The 14,029-nt window shown below is 49.0% G+C and overlaps 1 protein-coding gene across 13 annotated transcripts in view; it reads right to left on the reverse strand.

Moving 5' to 3' along the window:
- LOC129632511 (core histone macro-H2A.1) overlaps nucleotides 1–14,029 on the reverse strand; it is a 94,819-nt gene that overhangs the window by 12,009 nt on the left and 68,781 nt on the right. For 7 of the 13 annotated variants that reach the window (XM_055554269.1, XM_055554228.1, XM_055554221.1 and 4 more), the window contains exons 5-6: nucleotides 13,687–13,797; nucleotides 6,307–6,406 (exon numbers count right to left, since the gene is read on the reverse strand). In XM_055554269.1, coding sequence (XP_055410244.1) covers nucleotides 6,307–6,406; nucleotides 13,687–13,797 — 211 coding nt within the window. Of the gene's footprint in view, nucleotides 1–4,488; nucleotides 4,580–6,306; nucleotides 6,407–13,686; nucleotides 13,798–14,029 lie in introns of all 13 variants that reach the window. The other 6 variants (XM_055554279.1, XM_055554249.1, XM_055554290.1 and 3 more) reach the window with 3 other exon arrangements.

The raw sequence follows: 14,029 nt of genomic DNA on the forward strand, positions 1-14,029 counted from the left end.
CCTGGATGTGCCAGAGATGTGAAGGCGACGCCTGTTCTCTGCAAGCACGCCTGTCTCGCATGCTTTCCATCAGCGTGAGAAACCAGATGGTGCTGGCTTCCAAGGCTGATGCCTCCCCCTGGATTTTCTTCCCTGTCTCTGGGGAGAACCCCCAAATAAGGAGGTTTTAGAGGAAGCATAGCAGGCCCCCATCAGGCAGCTAGCTCTCCTCTTGGCAGCAGGCCCAGAAGAAAGCATTCAGATTTGGCCACCTTTGGGCTAGCCCTACTACCACGCTTAGTTTCTATTTTGCAGCTTTGGTGTCATGTGTGAATTAAAAAAAAAAAAAAAAAAAAATGGCCTCAGACAGTATTTCCTTAATCACACTAATGACTCAGAATCGTTTTAGGTAAAGGAGGGCAACATCAGAAACAGAGCTTAAAGATGAACTTAAAGCTTGGAAAGAAGGATATCTGTTCAGGACCAGATTTTAACAATCAAATGGGATTTGGGGAGCACTTCTTCTTGAATTAGGGTACTTACTAAGTAATCAATTCCTCCTATGAAAGCCAAGTTCCCAAATATGATTATCGACACCTGTAATAAGGTCTGTGCGTTAAATGTCTCACTAGGGAGAAGCACTCAGAATCATCCTTTTAAGTTTGGCCAGCATGGGGCCTTGGTCTTCCCTAAGCTCTGCTTCCTCAGCTGTGCACATTTTAAAGTACATTCCTCACAAGAGGATAAAATACTCCCCTTAAGATTCACCGTTTGTCATGGAAAATTCCAGGTGCCCCCGGCATATTCTGTTATGGGTCAGTCAGGGTGCACTGGGATGCACCAGCCCAGATTCTCTTTGGATTCACCCTGGAATGACTAGGTTTGATTATCTTAGAGAAACCTGCCTCATTAGCATGTTATTGTGGAGGGGTGAAGTAACCCCAGGAAGTGTCTAGAAGGAAAAGCAGATGGCCTGGGCACTGTCACAAATAAGTCAGCACAAGGGCTACTGGCAAGCACCGCCTATAAGCCGCCCACTCTACGAAGTCTGGGGGCCTGAATGGTTGTGAGCAGCAGGCCATCACCTACAAGGAGCTCTCAGCTAGCGGAAGGCCTGGCTTTCAGGCAGAGTTTAAGGTGGGATCCCTGAGGTGGGATCCAGTGCCCCTCCTCGTTAGCCCGCACTGCCCACAAGCCTTCACCTGTGCTGGAAAGCAGTGAAGTGGGCTTTAAATGGCAGAGGCGTGCAGAGGTAAAACACGTCCGCCCGCTTCAGAGACTTTCACTGACAGCGGCATCGGCCTCCGGTGTTCGTGACAAAGTTCAGCATCCAGGACAGTGCCCAGTGGGCTTAGGGGAGCAGGCTTGGGCCTCATGGCTCAGCTTCAACCACCGGGAAGTGCAGAGTTTGAGGCTACAACCCAGGTGAGTGAGGCCCAGTTACAGGATCACCCGAAACATCCATGCAACTGAGAGAAATGAATCTGAAGTCTAAAGTCGCTGGATCCCAAACACTGCTGACCAACTACGCCTGGTCTGGCCTTCCCTCCTCATCCGTCCTCCAGCTTGAGGGATGGACACGAACATGCTCTAGGCAGGACTATCTCAGGACGCATTCTCTAGTCTACCTACTCTTTACGAGGAATGGGAAATTTGGAAGATTAAATCAGTGCTGTATTGATACTACTGACACCTTTCTGAAATAGAAAATTTAAGAAAATGGGCTGATTTATAATTAAAGGTGTTTTATCTTAGGAAGAGTGTTTACTTTAAAATTTTTACTTATAATTAAATCTTGCTTTAATTAGAAGTGAAATTTGCACGTTAAATTACACTTAATGCATTTCCCAAACTTAAAAATTGAATCCTAGATTGCAGGCAATCAACCCGGTCAGGACTTGACTCCTACACACACATATGTATGCACATGTTCATGTAGACACACGTGTACTTTTTAACAAGAAACAGGCCCATTTCAACTGTATTGTCAACACTCTTAATGTAAGACTCTTGCTTTTTAGGCTTAACTTCAGGGTTAATCATAAAGCAATTGGCTTATTTGCCCCCAAGCATAAACATGTGTTACTCCCATGAGAACAAGAACATTATTTCATGCTTAGAAAGCAGGCATAAGTATCAGTGTTCAAAACAGCCTAAGCAAAAATTTAGGCTTGGACAAATGTCAGGCTCAGCCTGTGGTCTATTTCACTGTTAGAAAGAACTTTTTGATGGGTAAAAGTTAATCACTGGGGCTAAGCATTCCTGCACTCGCATTCCTTCTTCCAGCAGTCTCAGGACTCGGGAATTCACACCAAATATGAGAAGTGGAGTGATTACATCCTCGCTTCCTCTTTTCCCCTCTCACACATCAAAGTAGGAGCTGGAACCAATTGAGACCATGTGTGAATCTGGTTGACCATTATTTTGGTATTGTAAGAGATCTGGGTTCAGTTCTAGTTTGGACTGGTTCAGAGAAAAAGCACAGAGGTGGGCTTTGGAAGCCCTGAGTTCTAGTCCTGGCACAATCTTGCTCCTTGGCCAGTCAGGTTGTCTGGACCTGTTTTGATAGTGTCTGGGAGTGACGTGCCAGGTAGCCTTGGCAGAGCTTGCAGACCCAGGTTAATTACATGTCACTGAGGCTACTCTTCCCTGCCCTGTGCACATGAGTGAGTTAAGGGCATGTGTGTCAGAGAGAAAAGCACTAGCCCTGTCATTATTCCAAGGAGACCAGTTCCATTCATGGTTTATGAAGGACTGGGCTCTTGTGGGGTGGGGACAGTTGGTTCTGCCTGTTACCCCAGCTGGCCTCAAAACCTCCAGCTCCACCTCCTGGTGTGGCTAATCCTGAGGAAAGACTTCCCAAGCAGCAGCAGGCTGGCCCTTCCTTTCTCTCCCCTGGGCAAGATTTTTTTGCCCAGCAAGTTTCATAATTTCCATTTCACCCAAAGTCCAGGATGGCAGGATGAACCCAGGCTTTAGCCAATCCTGGCTGAAAAGATAAGCCCTTAGCTGTTTGTTTATTTAGTTTCCTCCAAATCAGTGCTTCCCTCCCATCAAGTTTTCACTTGGTTAAGAAAGGAAGTATCTTTCGCTTAAGCTGCCTGATTTAGGAGCTCTTAAACTCCTCCAAAATCTTGAGAAAGGGGAGTTTATTTTAATTGCCTACAGCCTGATTTAATTTGGGCCTAGCAGGTTTGGCAAATCCCGACTTTCCATCCAGTTTGTCTTTCCATCCTTATCCAAAATCCAAAATGCCCAGGAGAGCAATCAGCCCAAATCCCAGTGGCTGGGGCAGACTGTGAACAGCGGGCTTAGTGACTGACACTGAGCAGAGCTGGACAGCGACAGATTGCTAAGCCGCTGTGCTGCTAGTGTCTGGGACACTCAGGCAGATCCCTACAGCCTCATCCTTCAAGATGACTTCACTTCTGTCCTTAATAGAAATGTAGCCAGTTCTCTTTGGAAGCTGGTGTTGGAATCTACACTCAGAAATGCTGCTCTCAGGATCAGCACGCCCACTGTAAGAATCATACATGCACCTGAGAGCAAGACGACAACAGCAAGCCCCTATCACGAGCCAGACGTGAGGCACGGTGCTCTGCTTACATGATTTAACATACTTCAACACAGTTCTCATTGTTCACACTATTATGGATAGGGAAACCAAGGCACTGAGGAGGAGTCAGGTGACTTGCCGAGGCCCCAAATCTGGTAGATGGTAAGGTTAGGATTCAGGATCCTACCTCCTACCTAGCTCCAAACCTGCACTGTTTTGCCATCACTCCCAGATGCCTTCACACCCACATTACAGAAGCCCCTCAACACACTGGCACAGCAGGGCACTGTCTGTGCCAGTCTGCTCACTCTGCCTTGCCCCACCCACAGCTACTTAGGGCCAGATGGCAGCTACTTAGTGCCAGATGCCACCATGTGGGTCAGCTGCTGGGGAGAGGGCGGGGCTCTCTGGGTCCAGAAGAGTGTTTCTCAAGAGTGTCTAGAAACACGACATCAGAATGAAGGGACCTTCGTGCACTTAAGGTCTGAGAACATGAGTGTGGGAGAGGGTTGTCAAGTTCCCCCAGCGTGCACTTAAGGTTGAAGGCCACTGTCAGGAACTAGTGTGCTTCTGACACAGACCTGTGCACAGGCGTTCCTGCGTGTCTGGTCCATAGAAGGGCACAGAAGCGGTCATGGATGCCACACAGCCCATTGGGCTGCATCCCCCTGGCAGCTTAAAGCTGTGCCTCAGGAAGCAAGTGAGGACACGATGTTGCTGAACCAGTTTCCAAACCAGAAGTGGGCCCAGCTGGGAGCGGCATGATGTAGCCTGGCTGACAGTCAGCTGTACTTCCCGCATTCATGACCCGGGGATGGGAGACCCGGGGAAGGTCAGGACAGCTGGAAGTGTGAAATGAATGCAGCCCTGCATAGCTGTCAAAGGATCAAGCTGTCTGCGGCGGCCCACTGACCATGCACACACACACTCGGCAGCACCCGGCTAGGCATTACCTACTTCACCACCGGTGTAGAAGTCAGTGTTTGTCGGGTGAACGACAGCATCACTGTCGATCGAGGCAATGTCAGCCTGTACAACTTGCAACTATAACAGGTAAACAAATGTATATCAACTGTGTTGGACCGAGACCCACGCACAGGCACATTTACTAAGGCCCCAGTGGCAGGGCTGGCCTACCTGGTCGATTCCAACATACGAGCCAAAGGGCAGTCAGTCCACGAGGTGTGCGCACGTGTGGGTGGGGGTGAGCGGAGGAGGGGGAGGGATATCAAATGTGACATGTTTAAATTAAACATTTGAATGACAGGTCCAAAAAAAAGAGAAACACACACGAGATCATTTCCAAAGGTTAAAAGAAAGAACAACGAATGCCCCGTTTCACTTCGCAAAAGCCTGTAAGACTGGCACCCCACTGAGAAGGCTACTAAACATGGCATCTGGTTTTTTTTAAAATGTGGACTATCAGGCCGACCAAAACAACAAGTTTCTCCATTTTCTCGGCAGCAGTCACCGTTTAGGGTTTGATTTTTATTCCTGTGAAGTTCATCATTTTGTCTACCTTCAAGGGACATTTCTTGAAAACGGAGAAAACAGTATAGGTGTGCACAGAGGAATTTTTATTCTTTATTCTTTCCCTTAGATGTGTAAAAATATTTTTCTAGGCCTACCTCTTATTCTAATCTTGTTTTTATGTATATTGTGAATAGATGAATCCTCACCTTTTCTAGCTTGTGGGCATTTTTTTTCCCCCCTAAAAAAAGAAAGTGTCTGTTTAAGGCAGTTGGAAAACAAGTTCAAGCAGGGCATTTTTGAGTCCCAGTTTTCACGTCTTCAGCCCATTACTGCACCCAGTTTGTGTGGGTCGGGCCTGGGCTCTGGCATGGGCGTCTCTCCCGGTAAGGAAATCTGCCATTTTACAAAGGTGGCCAAAAACGAAAGCTAAAGGCACACAAAACATACCTAAGTCAGTATCAGATAAACGGCTGCCTTGGTGGGTGCCTGCTGCCCCCGCAAGGCTCACAGCTAAGGAGATAGAAGCCTTCATTGTGCCCTGAGCCGACGGCTCCTCTCTGCAAAGGTGAGACCACAGAGTGGGACTCCTGAGGGCTGCCTCTCAGCTTGTCCTGAACCGTCCACCCTCCTGGACAGGGACTCCACAGCTCTGGCATAGTTTTCCTGTGGAGGAACTCACTCAGAAAGAGAATGAGTGCCTTCTCTCTAATATCATCTCAAGCCAAATAATTCATGAAGGTGGCACCCAGTCATATACTGTTTTCAGTTGTAGGAAAAGTTGAAGTGGCAGTACGTGGTAAATTTGGGGGAATCCAATTTGCTGGTGGATGAGACACCTAATAATATCCTGATGTGCAGTTTAACCGTCTCCCTTCTCAAGTGTTTTCATGCTTTAACTGTCATTTCTAATTAAGGCTTAAATGGAGAAACTCATTTTGTAGTGACCTGAGATGTTTCAATTCTTAAAAAAAAAAACAAAAACCAAAAAACACAGTTTTAAAAAAATCCCCCCCAAAGTAACCAGCAGTCAGTGTGATCATTATGGAAGAGAATTTAGATGGAAATATATTTATAATCAAGGGGAAAGCAGCCAATAGGGCTTAACAAAACATAATCACATCATTCCCAGTTGGAAGGGCTTAGAGTAAGTAGACATTCAGTGTCTACTCTCAAATATTAATCTCGGTTTTGGGAATTTAGTTTGACCATCTGTAATTTGAGAAGATGAAGAGCCTAAATTCTGGGTTCCATAACTTTTCAACTGACAGCTGATGGTGCCAAACCCCATCCCCAATTACCTAGGTCATCTTTAAGGTCAATGTCAGCATTGGTAGGATTGATTATGGCCTCCACCTCAAAGCCGGCTAAATTACTGATTTCACTGTGAATAAGGTTCAGCTGAAAAGAAAAGCATGAGGTGGGAAATAACAGGACAGCTGGGAAGTCACAGAGATGGGAGCCTTGGGATATAGATGAAGGGCAGGGGCTACTCCAGGTGCACTGGGCACAAAGGGGAAGAGGGACTCTGGCTAAAATGAATCTGTTTCAAACAAAAGACTCAAATGCCACTCAGGATGCTAAAAAGAAGCAAGCTAGGCTGAGGGTCCAGAACCTGTTTGGTGATGCCTGGGGCCAAAGGGAAGCCTAAGCCAAGTCAGACTGGGGCGTCTACCTTCATTTAAAAGGTGGGTGCCAAGATCTGGGTGCCAAGGTACAGCAGCTGTCAGGACCCAGAGTCAACTCCTCAGGGCTGGGTAGGGTCAGGAGGTATATGGAGCCATCCTCTTTTTTGAGCACTGGGATGCTGCAGAAGTCCTAGCTGGTCTGGGCAAACCCCTAGCAGCTCTGCCCTTCTCTTCCAAGCGGCCATGGGTCTCTCAGGCTCTTCATGTCACTGTGAACACTGGCTAAGTGGCTCCCGTGCCCTGCTCGGGGGTGGTGAGGAGCAAGAATGGTCTGTTATTTAGTAATATCTAATTTTATATGCCTGTTAGCTATGTGATGCTGAAGATCTGGCCAAACCCAGGAAGAAACACAGCAGTTCTCCATCAAGACAGTATGTCTTTTAAACTGGGTTCACTTGTTGGTGAGGCTACTCCGAGGCGCAATGGGTAGTGTTTTCCTTGAGTGGCTTTTATGAATACCCCACCAGCCGAGTCCTTGTAAAGCGCCACTGCACGTCCTGCCTCCCCGCTGCTATTCTGGTGCCACAGCCACCCTCACTCTGAGAGGAATCTACGTTCTAGACTGGCTGTCAGAGGTGCAGGGGGATTGAGCTGGCCCAGGACTCCCCTTCCTGCTCTCAGGCCCAAGGGCCTGCAACGGAGTGCTCACTCTCTCCCAGGGAAGATGGCTGTTCTTCAGTGACAGAAATTCCGACCAGCTACACAGAGAGCCATGCCCAAGCAGCCCCCAGAGGAGCTGCTGACCAAGACAAACTGCAAGCCTGGCTTGGGGAGCTGACCACACCCCCTGGGCCCAGTGGGGCAGGCGTTCACCCCCCAGGAAAGGGCCGTATGCAGACACTCGGCCGGGATGCTCCTGGCCACAAGCTCCAAGTGACTGAATTTCTGGGGCCAGACCATTTTGTGCAAACAAAACTAAACAAACAAACCAAACCCTGGCATTCTATAAGCAATAGAAATATTGCCCCCCATTTCTGATTCCCAGAAGCAATAAGCAGATTCTCAAAACAGGGACCTGCTTAGACTAAAAGTTGTGGAAATGAACTGGTCTTATTGTCAGGGAAGGACCCTGGCTAGGCCTCGCCACAGCGAAGGGAGGCCCATCTTTAGTTAGGGCTCAAAGGGAGAAGAGGCCCAAGTTCTCTCCACTTACACTTTCTGCGGTGCGATTCTCAGCACTGCAGGGTGATCGGGGGCCCTGACATTCCTGCAGCTGGAGGATGCCCACTGAGGCGACCTCACATAGTGATGCACTCAGAAGCATATGTGGGCCCTGGTGCCAGGACAGAGGCACAGAAGGGATGGCATTGGGGCGAGGATACTCATGGTTGTGCTCAAGGGGAAGGGGTGTGGGTGGGGTGTGATCTCAGAGTAAGGCAAGTGAAGCTTCAGGACAAGGCAAAGGGTTTGATTATGTATCATGTACGTATTGCATATGACATCAAGCAAAAGCTGTTTATAAAAGCTCAAATTAAGCCAATATTCCCTGCTCCCTCCACCGAAAATAAAAACTCACACTGTGTGAAGCAACAGGAGGTTCTAGCAGGAGGAATGGAAAGGAGAAAGGTGGGGTGGGCAGGGGAAACAGTCCACTTGGTTTTATGGGTGAATACGCTTTAAAGACATCTAGGAGATTTTTTTTTTTTTGGTTTGTTTTAAAGTCATACATGTTTAAATCTTTAAAACTCATGCTGTTTTTCCCCCTAGTTGTATAGGTACTTCTGGATTTGTATTCAGAAATGCCTCAATGGAAAATCAGCTATTTCCATGGGCTCTGATTCAACTAGCCAGGGAGACCCTGGTAAATTGTCTCTGCCTCTGCCTCTGCCTGGGGAGAACTGCCCCCTGCTCTTTAGGGGGAGGAGTGTTCTGGGGAAACCATAGGGCTTCAGGGCCTTGCTGAAGTGAGGGAGAGGTTGCAAACAGAATTCCGAGTTCTCTCTGGGCTCACCTTCCCTCTGAGTGGAAGCAGCCCCTTCTTGGAATCACAGAATCCTGCCTGTCAGGGAGCCACTGCCCCTAGCATGGAAAAGCCCTAGCTAACCAAGTGCACCTTCAGTCTCACCCACAACCGAGCCTTGATTTCCCAACTCTGTTCTGCCAGGTGCCAGGCTCAGCAGAAGTCCTCAGGGTGAGGGGCTGAGCCACAAAACAGTACTGCTATTAAAAATGTTTGTGCCTGGGGGAGGCCCAGTCTGTGTTTGTGTCGGGGAGAGGAATGGGGAGGGGAGAGGACAGATTGCTTCAGGCACTCTGGAAAGGTACATGGGCAATCAGCTTGGCTTGGGCAGGCTGGACCAGGTGCAGAAGCCGACAGTGATCTGATCATCTGATCACGAACAAGGACAGAAGCTCCCCTGGACAGGAGGACAAGTAGAGGCCGCACATGCACATGCCTGGAAAGGATCTGGATGTGCAGAGGACATATGCCAACAGGCCTGGCAGGCCCAGAATAGATGTCCAGTAGTAGGAGGTCCCAGGACCGCCCCCCCAAGACCCACCCCGGGTCAAATCCACTTGGGCCTCTCACCCAAAGGGGTGCACAGCTGTTTGAAGCACATGGCAGAGCAGGGGTGTTTGTGGGCTGGGAAATCAGATGTCTGGGGCACTGTGAACATTCCCAAGTTGAGTCTGATTTTCTGGGAGTGGGGAGGCTTGTTAATGATTTTGGAATGTGAGTAAGGTGACCACTTCCTTGTCTTAATATTGCAAAAGATGGAAAACTAAGTTTTAAATCCCAGAATGGTGAATTTAAAATATCTGTGAAGACTACTGGCCACTGGAGAAAGTAACCAAAGAGCATCACTGGGTATACAGCAGAAAGGGGGTCCCACCTGGCTATGGGGCTGGGGAAAGGGGACTGAGCCAAGGGTCCTTCAGGATCTCCTCCACCATGGGGACCTGATGATGCCCAGGTCACTGGGCTCTGCTGGAGCCAGCCTCTGATGTCTAGGGTCCCCAGTCTTCCCTCGAGGAGTTATGCCTAGTGAATCCTTGTTGTCTACTTCTGATGTGAACTCATTAGGGTGTAAGCTCCTTGAAGGCAGAGAGAGGGCCACCCAATGCCTAAGACAGTGCTCGGGTCTCTGTAGGCCCACAAACAGAGCTGGGATTGAACATCAAACATCCAGACACAACTCTGTGATGAGATGAACAAACTGCTTCCCTGAAAGCAGGGATACGGAGAGGTCAGAGCTCAGAAATTTCCCTTGTCCTGGCTGGGACCTGGGGTGGCTCAGAGCTGACCTGGCCATCCAGGAGCTGGCTGGGAGGCAGCCTGCCTGTGGTAAGGAAGGAGCTGGTGGCTTGGTGCTACTGGAAGGACATCTGGGATATCTTGACATGACCTCCTTGGCTAAAGGAAGCAGTACAATCCTTTTTTTTTATTTTTAACATATGTGATCAGAAATTCAATTTTAGGGAATAACAGTATTAAAGATCATCTGAGTGACTCACTGAGTATAGACTGTCATAGTCCAAGCTTTGTCTCTCTCATTCCCTTACAATGGACGAGGAAGAAGACTTCTTTCCCTGTATCCGCCACATAAAATGGAACTCTCCTCCTGTCCTCAGGTCCACTTCAACTAAGGTGGATGTAGAGGCAGAGGTCCTCCACAGAACTGTCTCCACCTCCTCGCAGAGCACAACGTGTCTCCAGGGCCTGCTTCAGGACCCACTCCCGCCCCGGCCTCTCAGGTGAAGGGGCTTCCTCCTCTGTGCTATGCTGCCCAGCCTGCAGGTATGCCTGGTCTGAATCCCCCAGAGGCTCAGGCCTGGTGGTGGCATCTGGTGCATTTCAGGCTAGAATGTGCCACCCGAGGATAAGGACTCAGGACACTGCCGGAGGAAAAGCATGGGATCGCCCGTGTCCTAAACTGTCTCAGAAGCCAACAGTCTGCCGTAGGGTGGAAGGGGGTGGTGGGCCTTTCCTCCATGTTGCTGCTTCAAGAGCCCTCTCTCTCTTCACTATTCCCTAGCCCCCGGGACTAGGGTGTCTGGATCTGAGGAAGAAAACCCCTGGTGCCTACCCCTGCCTCGAGCAGCCTACAGGGGTTTGGCTGCAATCCTGATAGTGTGCGGTGTGGGCGGGGAGGGCACGCACACATGCCCTCCTGACACCGCCTTCCCAGCCGCTTCTAGTAACACTGACTCTTCCAGGGAAGTCTACAGCACTTACTACCACTGACCAAGATTTATAATAGCCCTTGGAAGTACTGCTTTTGAACATAAAGCTTTTTAAATCTCTGAAAAGACGCTGAGAATCTCCACTGAATCACAAAGCAAACACATCTAGTCAACTTGGATTCGCAGCACCGTTTCCCTTTGGAAAACAATTCAACAATGTGTGTGAACACTGGGTAAAATCAAAGAATAATGAGAGTGATTACTCCTGAGACAGCTGTATGTGAAACACATCATCATCAACAATTAGAGCCCCGGCTCCTAAGCCCCGGGCCAGCTTCTCCTGCGCGTAGCTTAGCAACTGTGCCTGTGAGGACCGGCGTGAGCAGTCTCACCTTTCTGACCTCAGCCTGCCTGCACTACTCTCTGGTGTCACTGTCACAGGCGGAAAACAAGACTCGTAGAACACCGGGTACCATACAGCCATCGCTGTGAAGCACCCTTTCAGAAACACTTCCAAAAATCCAAGTCAAAACTAGTGCCTGCACTAATGACATTTTAAAATGTGCTTTGTGTGAAAATTCCTGTGTGTCAGTCTGACAGCTCAGGCCCCTTTTGCACTAAATGCCATGATTTGCACCCAACAGTAAAAACTAACAGAGGGCCAGAAAGTACTGCTTCAAAGTAATGCTGCTAACTAGGAACATTTACTCCCTTTCTCACGCTGCAGGGGCTCAGGGTTCCAAGGACACTATTTTCTAAGAGGGTGCCCCAGCTGACTTGAGATGTTGATTTACTCTGTGACAGCACTTTTGGGGAGACACAGTTTACTCTGCTAAAGGGTGCCTACAGGACTGGGTCTGGGGTAGCTCATCCTGGATGTGTGTATCTGGGGTCATGAAGCTGGACGGGAAAGAAGGTGGGTGTTTCTTCCAGCTCTGCACTCAGCCCCTTCTCTCACAGCTGACCATGTTACACTGGGCTCCAGCTCAGCCCATCCTTTCAGGCTTTCCCTCCAAAAGTCAAGATATCGAACAGCCATGTTAGCTTTACTATCAAGCCCACTGCTTCCTTCTTCCTGTATTTCCTATATAGTATTAGATAACACACCTGTAAATTACTCTAGAGTATCAGTGCCTCTCTACAGCATTTTGGACTTCCCCTTCCAACCTAAGTCAGGTGTAGTCAGTGTTCACTGGATTTGTACTTTCCGGTACTTTCCTGCCTGTGGTGCTGCCCTGAGGTCAGAGGCCAGACTATACCCATCACGGAGCAGGTGGCGCTGCTCGGTCACAGCAATGCTAACCATCAATCTGCAGCCTTTGCTGGCTCCCTCCCAGGCCTCATATGTAGCCCATGAGGCCCTGATCCCATGGCCAAGAAGAGCATTGCTATGTGTACACAGGCGCCGTACAGCCGAACACTGCTGCTGTAGGGATCCCGCAAGGGGGTGCGAGGAGTTCCGATCTGAGGCTGGTTTTGGAGTAAGCAGCAGGAGAGAGCAAGAAGAACACAGGGAAGGGAGAGGCACCCAAGGGTGGGGCAGGGGAAGGAGTGAAGGAGAGGGTGGCCCCTGGGCTGAACTGTTGTACCTGTTTAACAGGCTTCCAAGTCCCGGCTAATAGCATTGGGGATCTAAAGCACACTGGAGCTAGTCCTTAAATCGCAGAGCGTTTTCACACTTTAGTTCAAACGAAAGCAATCTGGGTGACAGGTCACATTAACTTTCAATATATTACCCAAAGGACAGGTTAAAGGGTGAAAGTAAACCCAGGTGGTTGCCTTCACTGCTGTGCTGAAATTTTATCAATAAAAAATATTTTACACAAAAAACTCTCAAAGCCCCAGACCTTAAGATGACAACTAGTGCTGCGTATATTTTCCCTTTGAAAAATGCATACAAAATACAGACAATGGTTATAAAATGTACACTGTAATGGTTATTTGCTGGAACACAGAGTCCACCACAGGAATTGCATCATGAGAGCCTGAGTGCAATTAGTGACAGGAAGCGGGAGGGGAGGAGGAGGCTTGCAATGAAGTGAGCAGGAGGACTGTGTCACTGAGATGCAAAAGAAAACTGACGGTGAGCTTTTAAAAATGATGCAGCTTCAGGACCAAGTTGTTCACCACATTCAAACTAAATGCAATTTACGTGGAAGTTCAAATCCATGCCTTTAATACTTTTTAATGTAGAATAAAAAATAAAAATAATCAGCCAACTAATTCCCACTGTCTCTCCACCCCCTTTTTTGGTGTTAACAGAGAAATTTAACCCTCCTCCTGAGGTCTTAAAAGCCTTTGCATCATTTTTATTTTCAACAAAAGTGAATCATCTGTTACAAAACCATGTAGTGTCCTGGCAAATTTGCACCACTGGGGCAGCTGAAAACATACTGCCCATGGTTAAAACAAACAAACAACTGGCTTGAGGGCTCCTCAGGTGGCACGGTGTGTCTAGCAACAATCCCGGCCCCTGGATCAAGGCTCCACCTCCAGTATCCACCAGAATGCCTGGGCTGCCAGCTAGATCTTTCTCTTTCCAGGCCCTGGTTTTGACTTTCTGGCCAAGATTATAGGATGGCCAGGTCCTCCCATGTACGCAGCTCCTTCCACAGACCAAGCCCAGGGTGTCTCCAGCCCCACAGGAGCTCCTGTCCCTCTTCTTCACCACCATATCTCCTCTCCCCACCTGCCAATCTCCCCTCAGCACCTGGCCCAGCCCTCCCCTAGTTCGTTCCTAAAGCTGCCCGCCCCTACTCTCTCCGCCAGCCCACGAGGCCAGGAGTGGTCCGCAGGCAGGTTTTCTGCTGGGAGAGGCACCCATCAGTCCCAGGGCACATGAGCAGACTGGGGAGAGCGCTGGCCTACCTTCTGGCCGAGGAAGAGGCTCTTGGTGGAGAGCACGGTGAAGCCGTCGGCCGGTGTGCCCTCGGTCGTGCTGTCGGCGCTGGCGGCCTTGCTGACTTCTCCCTGCTTCTTCTTACACAAACAGAAGAGTCAGTATGAGGCCCGCACAGGTGGAGGCCGCCATGTGAATCTGGGCTTTTCTAACAGGGTGAAAAGGAAGCCTTGCCCATAATACTCAAGAGAAAACAGGAACCTAAACCACTACCAGCTCTCAGCATTGGGGGCTGCAGGCCTGCATTCAAGCCCAAGCATTCCATACAGAGTGCTAAATTGTATTTTCATCACTTCAGAATCTTAAAAAAAA

This window comes from Bubalus kerabau, chromosome 1 (assembly GCF_029407905.1).
Source record: "Bubalus kerabau isolate K-KA32 ecotype Philippines breed swamp buffalo chromosome 1, PCC_UOA_SB_1v2, whole genome shotgun sequence".
Classification (NCBI taxonomy): domain Eukaryota; kingdom Metazoa; phylum Chordata; class Mammalia; order Artiodactyla; family Bovidae; genus Bubalus; species Bubalus kerabau.